This window comes from Rana temporaria, chromosome 6, assembly GCF_905171775.1.
Source record: "Rana temporaria chromosome 6, aRanTem1.1, whole genome shotgun sequence".
Lineage (NCBI taxonomy): Eukaryota > Metazoa > Chordata > Amphibia > Anura > Ranidae > Rana > Rana temporaria.
This window is the reverse complement of record NC_053494.1, coordinates 13141012-13159024: the sequence shown is the minus strand read 5'-3', so window position 1 is coordinate 13159024 and position 18013 is coordinate 13141012. Positions and strand designations below refer to the sequence as shown.

General features: G+C 40.2%; 1 protein-coding gene across 1 annotated transcript in view; it reads right to left on the bottom strand.

The window, feature by feature from the left end:
- Positions 1-18013, bottom strand: part of LOC120944352 — a 142745-nt gene that overhangs the window by 54826 nt on the left and 69906 nt on the right. The window contains exon 21 of the mRNA XM_040358403.1: positions 8827-9174. Within this exon, the coding sequence (XP_040214337.1) occupies positions 8827-9174 (348 nt within the window). The remainder of the gene's footprint in view (positions 1-8826; positions 9175-18013) is intronic.

The window sequence follows — 18013 nt, the reverse complement described above, 5'->3', positions numbered from 1 at the left end:
ATAAGAAATATTGGAAACTCAAATGATTTGTTCCATGGCCATTTATTCATAAGCCTATAGTCCATATAGAAAGATTATAGCAATGTGATAAATTGTGTAACCATAAAATGTCCATCCACAAATGGAAGCGTCCACAAGGGGATTAGAAGCAAAATCCAGCAGGAGCTACAGAGTATAAAAGAGAAGAGAGGCGCCTCTAAGTGTAGCAATATGGTTACATTTAATGAAGGTACAACATTTAGCAACTCACATGGTCTATGTGGACAGCTTTACCCCGAATCCCTGCATACTTAGATGTGCCTGTTTTAATCATCAACCATGTGTGTTGCTAAATGTTGTACCTTCATTAAATGTAACCATATTGCTACACTTAGAGGCACCTACACTACTCTTTTATATCAAGACATCGCTTGTATATCAAGTCAAAATGTATTTAAAAAATTAGCTTGTCTTGCAAAACGCTCTTAAACCAAGTTACTCTCAAACCAAGGTTTTACTGTATCCAGCAGGTGGCACTGCAGTATTATAGTGTATAGTGAATGGATTCTTTTTTTTTTTTTTTTTACTCATCTTTTATTTTATTTTTCCACAGATAACAGAGAATGTTACAACTATAGATACGTTTTCCACACATTTTAACATTTTAATCCATCACTATATTTCCCCTAAGCCATCCTTACTCCTATTGCCCTTCCATCTGATACTCCCTCCCTACCCCTCCCCCCCTCCAAAAAAAAAAAAAAAAAGAAGGAAAAAACAATAAATTCCCCCCACCCCTCCCGCCCCCCCCCTCCTCTCCCCTTCTCTTCTCCCGAGATATTGGACATACACTTCTGGATTCCTAATCATCTACCAATACCTTAAATCTTTCTCTCTAAGAGTCTTAGTTTCCCTCTATTAACACCTTTCCTTCTTCTGATCTCATAAATACATTCCATCCGGACCATATTTCTTCATACTGTATCCTCCTATTCTGCGCTGTACGCACCAAATCTTCCATTGCACCTACCTCCTCAATCCTTTTAAGCCAGCCTGCAATAGATGGCGGACAAACGTCCCTCCACCTCAATGTAACTCCTGCCCGTGCCGCATTAATCATGTGGCACACTACCGACTTCCTATACTTCTGCACCGGTACTTCTGAACTGTGTAACAGGAAAAGAGCAGGATCGTCCGGAAGCAATGCTTCCGAAAATTTTTGCGAAATTCTTCTCACCTCCTCCCAATAATGTCTTATTTTTTGGCAATACCAAAAAATATGTAACAAAGTTCCTTGTTCTCTACCACACCTCCAACACCTTTCATCTACTTCTTTATCAAATTGGTGTAATCTTTCTGGGGTGTAATACCATTGTACAAGGAGCTTGTAATTAGCTTCTTGCGTTTTTGAACATACCGACGAGTTGACTGCCAAGTATATTATTTGTTTATGCTGTGTTGGGGTGAAAATTCTCCCCAGATCTTTTTCCCATTTCCGAATGCCTGGCATCACAAAATCCTCAGCTGGCATGTTCAGAAACCCATACATTTTAGATAATACTCTCGGTAGAGGTTCCACCTCATCACAGCATCTCTCTAGTGTTGTCAATTGCCTACAAAATTCTGTTACCGGGCCCAAAGATCTTAGGAAATGACTTACCTGAAGTGCCTGCCACAGTGCAAGTTCAAATTTACCTCCTTCCTCTGTCAGTTCCCCGATTGATGGCCATGCATTTGACCTCAAAAAATCTGAGACCTGACAGAGGTTCTTTCCTTTAAACTTTTCTTTTGTATTTTTTTCCATTCCTGGAATGAAATTAGGGTTACCTATTATAGGAAGTAGTGGTGATTTACTAGGTGTATATTTCTTATCTCCACAGATTTTCGCTGAAATTTGCAATGTGGGGCCTATTATAGGGTGTCTCTTAAGGTATCTGGGGAGAACCGCGTAACACCAAGGTGCTCTAGCCAGAGGAATCTGGCTCACATACTGCTCTATATTTACCCAGCGTTTAAACTCCCCATGTCTACACCAGTCTACCAACCTAGTTAAATGCGATGCTCTGTAGTATTTTATTATATCCGGGACTGCCATCCCTCCAACACTTTTAGGCATTCTCAACAGTTCTCTTTTAATTCTGGCTTTTTTCCCTGCCCATATGAATTTCATGAACAAAGAATTCACCTGTCGAAGGTAGGTTATTGGTATGGAGATAGGCAGTGCCTGGAACAAATACAATACCTTTGGCAAAATACACATTTTGATTATACTTCCTCTCCCAAACCAGGAGTGCATTCCGTGTCTCCATTTTTCTAGCAATCTTCTTATTTCAAGGTACAATGGGGGAAAGTTCAATGCATAAGTATTTTGAATGTCTGAAGGTATGTATGTACCTAAATATTTTAGTACCTTCCCCCATTTAAACTTGAAATTCTGTTTTATTATATCCCCCATAGGTTCAGGGATTGCCACGTTCATTGCTTCCGATTTTGTGTTATTTACTTTCAGATTAGATAACCTACCATATTTCTCAATTTCTCTTACAAGGTTAGGGAGTGATACATGAGGGTTAGTCACTGAAAAGAGCAGGTCGTCCGCATATGCTGCAATTTTATGAGTCTGATCTCCCATCTGTATTCCCTGAATATCCCCGTTTAATCTGATTCTGTTCAATAGGGGTTCTAGTGTAAGGGCAAACAACAAGGGTGATAGCGGGCATCCCTGTCTTGTTCCGTTTGTAATTTTAAACGGGGATGATATTACTCCGTTAACCCTTACTGAGGCTCGGGGGCCTGTATACATACTCATTATCCATCTGATCATCTGTTCACCTACCCCCACCTGTCTCAATACTTCCTCCAAAAAACGCCAGCTCACCCTGTCAAACGCTTTTTCTGCGTCGGTATTTAAAAACACACATGGATTCTATGCTATAACAGGATGTAAGGTTTGTTTATTTTATATGCACTTGTTTGTTATTCAGTTACTGTTTTCTTGTTTCATGATAAAGATATCCTCTATTAAAGTAAAGTATTCTCTGCAACCAAGAAGCTTCTAGCCCATAATTCAATACCCTGCTAACAAGAATCACCTACAAGATATGTTATGCGTGACATGTGTTAACATACTGTGATCTGACATGCTAAGAGATAGCACAGGTGACGTGTTCCATGTTGTGACACAATGACATGTACTAGCAATGCTGACAGAGTGACATGTTGTGACAGTGCTGGCTTCTGGCTCTATTACTAGCGTTGTCACTGCTGTACTTAGACACTGTGAGGAGCTTCATATAGTTGACATCTTTTCCACAATTCCACTAATAGGCAGGTAATGGGATCTTTGCATCAGGAACACCTTCTGCATGGAGTTTTAATAAATGAATAAAGCACGCCACACTTTTCAGATATTTATTTGTAAAAAAAAAATGAAAACCATTTATAATTTTCCTTCCACTTCACAATTATGTGCCACTTTGTGTTGGTCTATCACATAAACTCCCAATAAAATAAATTTCGGTATTTGATTGTAACATGACAAAATGTGGAAAATGTATTCTGATATGAATACTTTTTCAAGGCACTGTAGCTAGTAGTAGTCAGTCACCTGCAATTGTATATGTTCTGTAAAGTTGAAGATATTTTTGCAGCTTAGCCTTTTAGTTACACAAAGCCATGAGTTTTCATTATGCACCATTACGACTTTTTAGACACTGGCATCCTAACAACCAATGACATCATGAGCTAATAAGGAGAATGTCTGTTTGACCCTCCTCTGTCCCTCTCCCTCAGCACTGGGGTGACATTAGTAGAGTAATGGAGAGAAATTGAGGGAGAAGAGAAACATTGTAATATTAGTCTGTACAAGTGTTCAAAAGTGTTTTTGCTTTGGAAGAGTAAATCACCTCTAACGCTGAGTGTCCTACGTGTGGATGTTACTGCACTGTGTAACGCTATTTGAAAACTTTTAGACATTTTAGAATGGGGTGCCTCGAGACTGTCCATCATTTTAAAGGATGCCTTGAGATTGTCTATAATCTTAAGGCCACTTTCACACTACTGCAACTTCAAAATCACGCGATTTTACATGTCTGTGTAAGTGGCATCAAAGTGCAGGGACTACTTTGAAGTTGGAATGACTTGAAGTCATACTAATATGAATGATTGTCATTGGAAATCATGGGAAACGACTTGTCATGCTACTTTGCCATCACAAATCGTGGGTTAAGTCTTATAAGTGTGAAAGGGGCCTATAGGGTGCCTTGAGATCGTCTATAATTTTAAAGGGTGCCTTAACTAATAAAAGGTTTAGAAACACTGCTGTAGGCAATCGTGCCTGCAAAATAGTAGTTGGAGGACATCACCATCTAGTGGCTTCAGCAAAGAATTCACAACTAGTAAGTAAATGCTCTGCCTGTCTCATACAGTATGCTCATGTACTCCTGTTGCATGTAAATTAATTTTGCCGGCATGAATTATTCCTGTTTCAAGTATTTTACGGGAGTTTTTATTTTTTAATTAAATCTTTATTTTTTACGTTTCCAAGTTAAAACATTATATATATATATAGACATTTACCAACGTGGAGCTTGAGAATTGTATATTGGACAGTGCTCCCAAACAGTTGAAGTCTAAAACATAGGAGGAGGCGAAGTCTATCCACAAGGCCCAAATTATTAAAATGTTGTTGTAATTATCAGCACATTAATACCTCAGCTTTTCTGCTTTTCTTTATTTCTTGGACCTTCAGTAGCCAATCTCTAACCATTGGAACTACTGAAGACTTCCAGTAGATCAAAATGAGGCACTTGCCCACAATATAGATTTGAGATATCAATAATTGTTTGTAAGTGCCCACTGCCATATGTGTGTCATGAAATGCCATAGCAAGAGAGTCATAAGCTAACTGATGTTGATTAATACTGGTAATCAGGTTATGGACTTCCGCCCAGAAGGGGTTTGACGAGGGGGCATTCCCACCAGAGATGTAGGAATGTTCCTTTCTACCCACAACCCTATAACCCACAACAACTATACTATCGTGATAAAAATGTATAACAATTCTCTTGGATTTTAGAATTCATAAAAGAGGTATGGGCTAAGACAGTGATTTTATCTATACTACTTTCAGGCTGGCTACAACCAAATTCATTCTCCCACTCTCTAATATAATAAGGGATCGTAATTGTAGTTTGTTCCAACAATAGTTTATATAGTCTAGAACAAAGATGTGTCCCTTTGCTTGCTTTAATGTGGCCCTTGGGGCACTACTCCTCCCACTGACACCTCCTACTGAAACCAATATTGGGGTACTATTCCTCCCAATGACACCAATGATAAGGCACTATTCCTCCCACTAACCAACAATGGGGCACTATTCTTTTTACTGACACCAATGTTGGGATACTATTTCATCCTACAGACACCAAGGATGGGGCACTATTCCTCCCACCGACACCAAGGAAGGGGCACCATTTCTTACACTAAGGCCTCGTACACGCGACTGTTTTCCTCGACAGAATCCATCAAGAAACTTGGTGTCAGAGCTTTTTTGCCGAGGAAAACGGTCGTGTGTATGTTTTTCATCGAGGAAACTGTCGAGGAACTCAACGAGAAAAAAAAGAGAACACGTTCTCTTTTTCCTCGTCGAGAGTCTAAATTTCCTCGTGGGGCTGGTTTACGACGAGAAACATGATCGTGTGTATGCTAAGAAACCCGCGCATGCTCAGAATAAAGTATAAGACGGGAGCGCACCTTCGGTAAAAGTAGGGTTTGTAATGGAGATAGCACATTTGTCACGCTGTAACAGACTGAAAAAGTGCAAATCGTTTCTTACCAAACTTTTACTTAACACGCAGTAACATGAGATTAGCAAAAGCAGCCCCAAGGGTTGTGCCAGTGGAATTGAACTTTCCCTGCCGTCGCATGTGTTGTACGTCACCGCGTTTGAGAACGAGGAGATTTGGTCTTGACAGAGTGTACGCAAAGAAAGCTTGTCAAGTTTCTCGACAAGCCTAACAAGGAACTCGTCAAGGAAAACGATGTTTCATTTACGACGAATTCCTCGGTCGTGTGTATGATGCCTGACACCAATGTTCGGCCCTCCTAAAGCCTGAAGGACAGTAAATTTGTCCCTTGTTTAGAAAGTTTGGAGAATGAAAATAAGCGTGCAGAATTGTCTCTATCAAGACACCTAACTTTGAATGTGGGGAGAGAATCTGAGGACCGTATTCCCTTACAGGAGTTGTTAATAAACTTCTTACTGGAACAAATATCTCTTTTCTTAAATTACTTTTGTAAGAAATTTTATTTCTTTTAAGTTTGGTTGCATTTTACACAGACATGGCATGCAGTATATACATTCATTGTCCAGAAGATAAATGTAAATCACAAAGTGTAAAGAAAAAAAGAATCACTTCTAAGGTTAGAAGAAATGTGTTTTTTTGGGCTGGAAAGTAACACATTTTGTCTCAACTATCCACATACTGTATTATGTTTCTGTTTCTTACCTAACTTTCCTTATTTCCAAAGAGGAATACTTTGCTAGAAATCTGATCCATCCAATCCAAAGCATTACAAGTAAACTTACTGATCTTTTAATACCTACATTTTGACATTATGAATTGCTTTATATGTATACTTTATTACATCTCAGTTGTATTATTTTAACATTCAATATCTATTTTCTGCCATGTAATAACTATGATTCCTGCTATATAAAATTTGGAAAAGATTACAGTATAAAAGTACATTTTGGTAGACTTCCACTTCAGCTTGAGTTATCAGTTGCAAAGTGCACTCTGAAATAATAATTCAGTACCTGGTGGATGAAATTGTATTGGAATTTGTCAGAAGCTTACATATCTGTAGAGCTATAGCACAGTGGTGCAAATTACTTCCTTTCTCAGTAAAAGCTTACATGAAGCTTATTGCTCAGTGTGTGTACTTTGAAAACACATTCTGGAAAATGGAATATTGCTTAAAGTGGATGTAAACCCTCACATATACCCAGAGAAGTGAACAGCCTTGATACACAGAGATTAAATAAATCTCCCTACATATGTTTTACATGCATATCTGCTGTCTTCAGCTTAATATACTGTTTAGAAAGTGCAGATCTTGTTACAGATTTTTCTCTTCCTGTTCAGCACTTAGTGTGAAGTCTGGGCATACAGCCAACACAGCTGATTGGAGGAAAGGCACACACCCCTTCTCCTCATAGGCAGAGACTCTCAGAGCTGTTTCCTGAATAGTTTAGCTGTCTGCTAATCTATTTATAATAACCTCCCAGAAGACAAAATTCAGGCTTGTTTTATCCCATGTGTCTGAGAACTTGTCAGAAGTTATCAAGAATGGAGCAAGAGAAAGCCACAGGACTTAGTGCTTTGAAGAGAGATGAGAAAACACTGCAGATATACGTGCCCAGCTCAAATTTCATGAATTCGGTTTACATCCACTTTAAATAGTAACAAAACCATGTCCTTCCTTGTTTTGTCAAACCTACAGCAATGTGTAGTGTCCTAAAATGTAGAACTCCAATGAGAGGTGTAACATCAATCCTGATATCCTCATAGACTGTCAAACGTGGTGTGAGGTCGGTGCTTTAAGATAACTATAGTCCAAAGTATTACAACATGGCTGGTACTTTCTCATAGAGAGGAATTATTAGTATGGATTGTGGTTTTTCTTACACCCCAGTGCCTTGTTCTTGTTGGTCAGTTGTTATCACATCTTTATCATCTGATTTTTCTTGCTGGGTCATCGGTTGGGGTTCTGTGATGGGCAAAAAAATAGTTGTAGAGAATAATAAAAACAAAAATGCCAAGAGAGCTGCTTAATGTCAGCTGGATTCAGCGTCCATAAGCTCTTTGAAAATAAATGTTATTGATGCAGATCTGTGAGTGGGAACAATTTTAACAAAGGTAATTTATACTCTCCTTTAAAGCAGAGGTTCACCCAAAAAACAAGTATATAACATTACATTCAGTATACCTCAAACATGTACAGTATGCCGTTTTTTTTTTTTTTTGGGGGGTGTACATACGGTATTATCAGTATTTTCCTCTCGTCTTCCGGGTACTCGCTCCCGCCGGGAGTAGGCGTTCCTGTGCAGTGCCGCAATGTCATCTGGGACTTCGCCCATATGATTGACGTGCCTGAGAAAAACTCTACCCGGTGGATAAGGCGCGTCACGACTTTCCGAAAGTAGCCGAACCGCGAGTCGGCTCTATACGGCGCCTGCGCAGTCAGCTCTACACGGCTCCTAGTCGGTGCGCAAGGCGCCGTATAGAGCTGACTCGCGGTTCGGCTACTTTCGGAAAGTCGTGGCGCGCCTTATCCGCCGGGGGGAGTTTTTCTCAGGCACGTAAAAAAATGGGTAATGAAAAATAAACATACCCTTATCCCCCTGCACATACAGGAAATTGCAGCATTTAGGTCCGGTGCAGTAATTGCACCACACATGTGATGTATTTCTGTGAACGTCTGAGTGAGAGCAATAATTCTAGGGCATAATTCATGACTTACTCTTAACTGGTAACCTGCAAAGGCTTTTATAGCGTCAACCATGGACAATTTTAGGTACTGTAGTTTCTCATCATTTCACAGGCGTGCACAGTTTTTTCTTGACACGGTTGGTAGCTATTTACTCAATGCAATACCATCTTTTATATTTATAAAACATTGCAACAGCCACCATTTTCTTCTCCAAGGCCTCTGTTTTCCGAAAATATATTCTGTTTGGGGGTTCTAAGTAATTTTCTAGCAGAAAGAGCATATTTTAACATGTGCCCTGCCTCAGCAAGAAGTGACCCTAATAGTTGTGGGTTGTCAGTGTAGAGAACTTACCCATAATTTGTATTGGTCCTATTCTTCTCTCTATGGGCTGCTCCATACCGGGATACTTTACTTTGCACATGAACTCTGACCCCTGATCTTCTGGCAGTGTTGGGATGAACAGCAGACTGGCTGTACAGCTGTATGTGTTATCTGACTGTCTCTGGCATGCACTGATTTCACTCTTGTATTTATTGTTATCAACAGCATCAAATCCCTCTGTCCCCGTCTTCTTCTTATTCCATTCCACAGTCAGATCATCCGGAAAATATCCAGAGATTTTCACTTGTATTTTGGAATCAGTGTTGAGTTTTAGGTCAGACAAATTTAGTTCTTCAATCTGTGGATGCCAAGGAAGATCTGGAAGGTAATCAAAATTATTAGTCCAAATAAACTAAATATTATAATAACAGAAACAAGTAATGTAATTATGTACATTTCAACTAATGTATGCTGTCAGAAAAATTATCTTCTTGTCCGGTAGGTGCTTCTACTATTAACCTCTCAGAATGAGAAATTAAATTCTGCCTATATGTGTAAGAAGGTGGGGGAGGGGGTATCCCAACTGTTTTGAGATAAATGAATTTAGCCATGTCTTAAATTTCACTATATGCAAAAGACATACCCCTCCTGTTTCCATCTAATATGGTAACTTGCTGACTTGAGTAGATTCACAGGCAGTTTAATTAATTGGAAAGGCTCAGAAGTAGAATCAAGCACATACAGAGGATGTTAATCTGGCTTATTTTGAAGGTCAAAAGACAAATGTTCACCCTTTAACATCTTCCTGCCCGCGCTATAGCCGAAAGATGGCTACAGCATGGGCCAAAATTGCCGGGAGGGTGTCCATGTACATCGCCCTGTGCACGAGCTGCCGCGCGCCCCCGCCGTGGGTGTTAGTGTATTGCAGCTGGGCACATATAGAGGACTTATTTTGATGGGCAAAAAAAAGTCAAATGTTCTTTATTCTATGTGGGTGAGAATTGTACTATTCTAGACCCATAGTGCTGGGAGTGGTTTGCATGGGTCTGTACTAAGAGAAGGGGGGATACACAGGGACATACATAAACCAATTATAAAACAGGACTAACACAGTGGGGTTGATTTACTAAAACTGCAGAGTGATCCCAGTGTGCACCCTGTGGACTGCCTGTGAGCCTGAAGACTTAATCTGTCTCCTTAGGCCCCATACACACGATAGAATTTATCCGCGAATACGGTCCAGCGGACCGTTTCCGCGGATAAATCCTCTCGAGGATTTCGGCGGATTTTCATGCGATGGAGTGTACACACCATCGCATTGAAATCCGCGCCGAAATCCTCTGGCGATGACGTGTCGCGCCGTCGCCACGATTATGACGCGGCGACGTGCGCGACGCTGTCATATAAGGAATTCCACGCATGCGTCTAATCATTGCGACGCATGCGGGGGATCCCTTCGGACGGATGGATCCGGTGAGTCTATACAGACCAGCGGATCCATCCGTTGGGATGGACTCCAGCAGATGGATATGTTCTGCATGTCAGCGAATATTCGATCTGCTGGAATCCATCCCAGGGGAGATATATCCGCGGAAACAGATCCGCTGGCATGTACACACCATAGGATCTATCCGCTGAAACCCATCTGCTGGGATTTATCTGCGGATGGATTCTATGGTGTGTACGGGGCCTTACTCTCCTTCCATTTTTATCTCTGATTGGACTCATTGGAATCCTATTGTTTTTAAAATTGTGTTTGGCTATGTACTATGCCTCCATGCCCAGGCACTGTAAGTATATATGTTACATCCCTTTCTTGTTTGCTATGGTCATGTTCTGATACATTTTTGATGGATGCTCTAATGTGTGTTTTGTTTTATAGACTGTATTTACTACAATTGTTAAAACCTTCCCTGAAGAAGGAACATAAAGGACTCTGAAACGTGTCAGTGATTGGTTTTGCTCTAATTTCCACCGTGCTATTGGGTGGTTCTTTTTTGCCTTGTGGCCTTAGACCACTCTTCATTTCATGTGCATTTGCATATGTACCATTTTACAGTTTGATACCAATAAATACTTGATAATATACTCTGTTTAGTTTATGTCTGTACATTCCTTGAGCCTATAAAGTCCCATTTTTTAGGGGAGTCCTTGCTCCAGACTATACCAGGGATGTGGCCGTAATTTAGCAGATCTTTCAACCTCTCCCTTTTAGGTATTCTACAGAGTGCACCCAAGATGGCGGCCCCAACAGCAGATAAAGTGCTTTGAGTCCCCAAGAAGAATAGTGATGTAGAAGTTTAAATTATTTCTAATATAAACACAACATTTTTTTGCTCCAGTTATCAACTGGTATTATATAACTGAACAGGGATAGTAGAAAACCTATTTTAGGTGAACCCAGTCTCCATTATTAGAAAGTTATCAGTAACAATTGATATAATCTGCTGTATTCATGTATTACCTGATCTCTTTAGTACGATCCTCTGAGGATGTCTCACTGATTGATGTTCCCAGATCACATAGACAGGAAAGCAGAGAGGCCGGGGCAATGTGCACACACTGGTAACATCAAATATTTCCCCATCCTCAGACTTTGCCAGTTTGCCATCAGACTTTAGCTCAGTTTGTTGTTCTGTGTTCCAAGTGATGTTAATACCCGGAGGGAAGAATCTCTTCAGAGTCAGAGTACATGTCACCTCTCCTGAATCACTGAGGGAGAATCTCACAGGTTCTATCTCCTGTGGTGCCACTAGACATAAATACAAGTCAGATTACATTGTCAAATGTATTATCAAATACAATACCACAGTGGGTATTAAAGTGGTTGTACACCTCTGAAATGAATAATGAACAAAGCATTTCCTTCCTCTATCTAAAACACCAAGTATGTTTTCTGCCTCCTCTCTCCTTTCTTTTCTATATGCAAGAGTCACTTCTGACAGTCTATGTTGACACTAGGCAATCCCTGAAGACAGCCTGACCCCCCACCCCCCCAATCACAGCAGGTGATTGACAGCCTTAGCTGTATATGTTTGAGACTGTGTAGGTTGGGTGTGTCCATTCCCTACACTCAGGTTTCAGATTACACTCAGCACTGCTCTATGCTGTGCAGTGTGTAACATCAGATCCCTGCCCCCCTGCCTTCTGGAGCTGACAAATGCTGTGTGAGATGAGAGAGAGAGAGAGCTGCATATAAACAGGTACAATTAATGTTTGTTTAATCTGTTTATGACCTGAGGCCAGTCACTAAACTGGGTATATTTAGGAGTTTACAAACATGAAGTTAAAGTTATATGTAAAGCGCTATGCAACTGTTGGCGCTTTATAAATCCTGTATAGTAATAATAATGTATAACAAATATATAACATGTCAATTGCCAGGGTTCACGTTATAATTTCACCTTAAAAATAACAGCTGCAGACTACATTATTAGGATACTTTCTCTTACTGTCACTGGAAATGCTTGTTAATATTATGTGAACGTGTCTATTCCATCCATACTGTAACATCCTAATAGTTGTGGGTTGTCAGTGTAGAGAACTTACCTGTAATTTGTAGGGGTCCTATTCTTCTCTGTATGTCCTGCTCCAGACTGGGGTGTAGCACTCTGCAGATGAACTCTGACCCCTGATCTTCTGCCAGTGTTGGGGTGAACAGCAGACTGGCTGTACAGCTGTATGTGTTATCTGACTGTCTCTGGTGTTCACTGATTACACTCTTGTATTTATTAATATCAACAGCATCAAATCCCTCTGTCCCCATCTTCTTCATATTCCATTCCACAGTCAGATCATCCGGAAAATATCCAGAGATTTTCGCTTGTATTTTGGAATCAGTGTTGAGTTTTAGGTCAGACAAATTTAGTTCTTCAATCTGTGGACGCCAAGGAAGATCTGGAAGGTAATCATAATTATTAGTCCAAATAAACCAAATATTATAATAACAGAAACAAAGACATGTAATTATATATATTTCAATTAATGTATGCTGTCAGAAAAGTATCTGTTTGTCCGGTAGGTGCTTCTACTATTAACCTCTCAGAATGAGAAATACAATTCTGCCTATATGTGTAAGAAGGTGGGGGAAGGGGTATCCCAACTCTTTTTAGATTAATAAATTTAGCCATGTCTCAAATTTCAATATTTGCAAAAGACATACCCCTCCTGAGACTCAGCTTCCATCTAGAATATGGCAACTTGCTGACTTGAGTAGATTCACAGGCAGTTTAATTTATTGGGAAGGCTCAGAAGTAGAATCAAGCACATACAGAGGATATAAAAAAAATATATATTTGCAAATACATGCAACTAACCCTCTGTTTTTAATGCATACAGCTAGACAGGTTAATTTGGTTTGTTGCTTTTTGGTTGGTAACTTTGAGCCTGGTTATTATGGAAACATTTTTTATATTCCATATATATATTTAATTGCATATTGCTAAAAACACATCTCATTTAAGTCCCCAAACCTCCCCCCTTCTATACATACAGAGCATGTTATTCTGGCCTATTTTGAAGGTCAAAAGACAAATGTTCACCGTTTAACCTCTTCCTGCATGCGCTATAGACGAAAGATGGCTACAGCATGGGCCAAAATTGCCGTGAGGGCGTCCATGTACATCGTCTCGTGCACGAGCTTCCGCTAGCCCCCCTGTGGGTGTTATTGTATTGCAGCTGGGCACATATAGAGGACTTATTTTGATGGGCAAAAAAAATGTTCTTGAATTTTTTTATTCTATGTGTGTGAGAATTGTAGAACTCTAGACCCATAGTGCTGGGAGTGGTTAGCATGGGGCCGTTCTAAGAGAAACAGAAGGGGGATACACAGGGACATACAGAAACAAATAATAAAACAGGACAAACACAGTGGGGTGGATTTACTAAAACTACATAGTGATCCCAGTGTGCACCCTGTGGACTGCCTGTGAGCCTGAAGACTTTGATACCAATAATACTTTATAATATACTCTGTTTAGTTTACGTCTTTACATTCCTTGAGCCTATAAAGTCCCATTTTTTAGGGGAGTCCTTTCTCCAAACTATACCAGGGATGTGGCCCTAATTTAGCAGATCTTTCAACCTCTCCCTTTTAGATATTCTACAGAGTGCACCCAAGATGCGGCCCCAACAGCAGATACAGTGCTTTGCGTCCCCAAGAAGAATAGTGCTGTCGAAGTTTATATTATTTCTAATACAAACTCAAAATTTTCTGGTCCAGTTATCAACTGGTATTATATAACTGAACAGGCATAGTAGAAAACCTATTTTAGGTGAACCCAGTCTCCATTATTAAAAAGTTATCAGAAACAATTGATATAATCTGCTGTATTCATGTATTACCTGATCTCCTTAGTACGATCCTCTGAGGATGTCTCACTGATTGATGCTCCCAGATCACATAGACAGGAAATCTGAGAGACCGGGGCAATGTGCACACACTGGTAACATCAAATGTTTCCCCATCCTCAGATTTTGCCAGTTTGCCATCAGACTTTAGCTCAGTTTGTTGTTCTGTGTTCCAAGTGATGTTAATACCCGGAGGGTAGAATCTCTTCAGAATCAGAGTACATGTCACCTCTCCTGAATCACTGAGGGAGAATCTCACATGTTCTATCTCCTGTGGAGCCACTAGACATAAATACAAGTCAGATTGCATTGTCAATTTTATTATCAAATACAATACCACAGTGTGCATTAAAGTGGTAGTACACCTCTGAAATGAATAATAAACAAAGCATTTCCTACCTCTATCTAAAACACCCCGTATGATTTCTGTCTCCTCTCTCTTTTCTATACGCAAGAGTCACTTTTGACAGTCTATGTTGACACCAGGCAATCCCTGAAGACAGCCTGACCCCCCCCCCCCCCCAATCACAGCAGATGATTGACAGCCTTAGCTGTGTATGTTTGAGACTGTGTAGGTTGGGTGTGTCCATTCCCTACACTCAGGTCTCAGATTACACTCAGCACTGCTCTATGCTGTGCAGTGTGTAACATCAGATCCCCACCCCCTGCCTTCTGCAGCTGAGAAATGCTGTGTAAGATGAGAGAGAGAGAGCGCTGCATATAAACAGGTACAATTAATGTTTGTTTAATCTCTGTTTATCACCTGAGGCCAGTCACTTCACTGGGTATATGTAAGGGTTTACAAACATGAACTGTTGGCGCTTTGTAAATCCTGTATAGTAATAATAATGTATAACAAATATATAACATGCCAATTGCCAGGGTTCACGTTATAATTTCACCTTAAAAATAACAGCTGCAGACTACATTATTAGGATACTTTCTCTTACTGTCACTGGAAATGCTTGTTAATATTATGTGAACGTGTCTATTCCATCCATACGGTAACATCCTAATAGTTGTTGGTTGTCAGTGTAGAGTACTTACCTGTAATTTGTATTGGTCCTATTCTTCTCTGTATGTCCTGCTCCAGACTGGGGTGTAGCACTCTGCAGATGAACTCTGACCCCTGATCTTCTGGCAGTGTTGGGGTGAACAGCAGACTGGCTGTACAGCTGTATGTCTTATCTGACTGTCTCTGGTGTTCACTGATTACACTCTTGTATTTATTGATATCAACAGCAAAAAATCCGTCTGTCCCCATCTTCTTCATATTCCATTCCACAGTCAGATCATCCGGAAAATATCCATAGATTTTCGCTTGTATTTTGGACTCAGTGTTGAGTTTTAGGTCAGACAAATTTAGTTCTTCAATCTGTGGACGCCAAGGAAGATCTGGAAGGTAATCAAAATTATTAGTCCAAATAAACCAAATATTATAATAACAGAAACAAAGACGTGTAATTATATATATTTCAAGCAATGTATGCTGTCAGAAAAATTATCTGTTTGTCGGGGAGGTGCTTCTACTATTAACCTCTCAGAATGAGAAATATAATTCTGCCTATATGTGTAAGAAGGTGGGGGAAGGGGTATCCCAACTCTTTTTAGATTAATAAATTTAGCCATGTCTCAAATTTCAATATATGCAAAAGACATACCCCTCCTGAGACTCAGCTTCCATCTAGAATATGGCAACTTGCTGACTTGAGTAGATTCACAGGCAGTTTAATTTATTGGGAAGGCTCAGAAGTAGAATTAAGCACATACAGAGGATGTTAATCTGGCTTATTTTGAAGGTCAAAAGACAAATGTTCACCGTTTAACCTCTTCCTGCCCGCGCTATAGCCAAAAGATGGCTACAGCATGGCCAAAATTGCCGTGAGGGCGTCCATGTACATCGTCCCGTGCACGAGCTGCCGCGCGCCCCCCTGTGGGTGTTAGTGTATTGCAGCTGGGCACATATAGAGGACTTATTTTGATGGGCATAAAAAATGTCCTTGAATTTTTTTTATTCTATCTGTGTGAGAATTGTACTACTCTAGACCCATAGTGCTGGGAGTGGTTAGCATGGGGCTGTAATAAGAGAAACAGAAGGGGGGATACACAGGGACATACAGAAACAAATAATAAAACAGGACAAACACAGTGGGGTGGCTTTACTAAAACTACATAGTGATCCCAGTGTGCACCCTGTGGACTGCCTGTGAGCCTGAAGACTTTGATACCAATAATACTTTATAATATACTCTGTTTAGTTTACGTCTGTACATTCCTTGAGCCTATAAAGTTAATTTTTTTAGGGGAGTCCTTTCTCCAAACTATACCAGGGATGTGGCCCTAATTTAGCAGATCTTTCAACCGCTGCCTTTTAGACATTCTACAGAGTGCACCCAAGATGGCGGCCCCAACAGCAGATAAAGTGCTTTGCGTCCCCAAGAAGAATAGTGCTGTAGAAGTTTAAATTATTTCTAATATAAACACATTATGAACTGTTATTATATAACTGAACAAGGATAGTAGAAAACCTATTTTAGGTGAACCCGGTCTCCAATTGATATATTTTGCTGTATTTATGTATTACCTGATCTCTTTAGTACGATCCTCTGAGGATGTCTCACAGATTGATGTTCCCAGATCACATAGACAGGAAAGCTGAGAGGTCGGGGCAATGTGCACACACTGGTAACATCAAATGTTTCACCATCCTCAGACTTTGCCAGTTTGCCATCAGACTTTAGCTCAGTCTGTTGTTCTGTGTTCCAAGTGATGTTAATACCCTGAGGGTAGAATCTCTTCAGAGTCAGGGAACATCTCACCTCTCCTGATTCACTGAGGGAGAATCTCACAGGTTCTATCTCCTGTGGAGCCACTAGACATAAATACAAGAAAGATTACATTGTCAAATTTATTAACAAATACAATACCACAGTGTGTATTAAACTGGTTGTACCCCTCTGAAATTAATAATAAACAAAGCATTTCCTACCTCTATCTAAAACACCCCGTATGATTTCTATCTCCTCTCTTATTTCTTTTCTACATGCAAGAGTCACTTTTGACAGTCTATGTTGACACCAGGCAATCCCCAAAAATGGCCTGACCCCCCCTCCTCCTCCCACAGCACACAGCAGGTGATTGACAGTCTCAGTTGTGTATGTATGAGACTGTGTAGAGGGGGTGTGTCCATTCCCTCCACTCAGATTACACTCAACTTTGCTCTATGCTGTGCAGTGTGTGACATCAGATCCCCGCCCCCTGCCTTCTACAGCTGAGAAATGCTGTGTAAGATAAGAGCGCGAGAGAGCTGCAGATAAACAGGTACAACTTATGTAGGAGGATTTGTTTAATTTCTGTTTATCGCCTGAGGCCAGTCACTAAACTGGGTATATGTAAGAGTTTACAAACATGAAGTTAAAGTTAAATATAAAGCGCTGTGCAACTGTTGGCGCTTTATAAATCCTGTATAGTAATAATAATGTATAACAAATATATAACATGCCAATTGCCAGGGTTCACGTTATAATTTCACCTTAAAAATAACAGCTGCAGAATACATTATTAGGATACTTTCTCTTACTGTCACTGGAAATGCTTTTTAAATCTTATGTGAACGTGTCTATTCCATCCATACTGTAACATCCTAATAGTTGTGGGTTGTCAGTGTAGAGAACTTACCTGTAATTTGTAGGGGTCCTATTCTTCTCTCTATGGGCTGCTCTGTACTGAAATGCTGCATCATACAGATGAACTCTGACCCCTGATCTTCTGGCAGTGTTGGGGTGAACAGCAGACTGGCTGTACAGCTGTATGTCTTATCTGACTGTCTCTGGCGTTCACTGATTACACTCTTGTATTTATTGATATC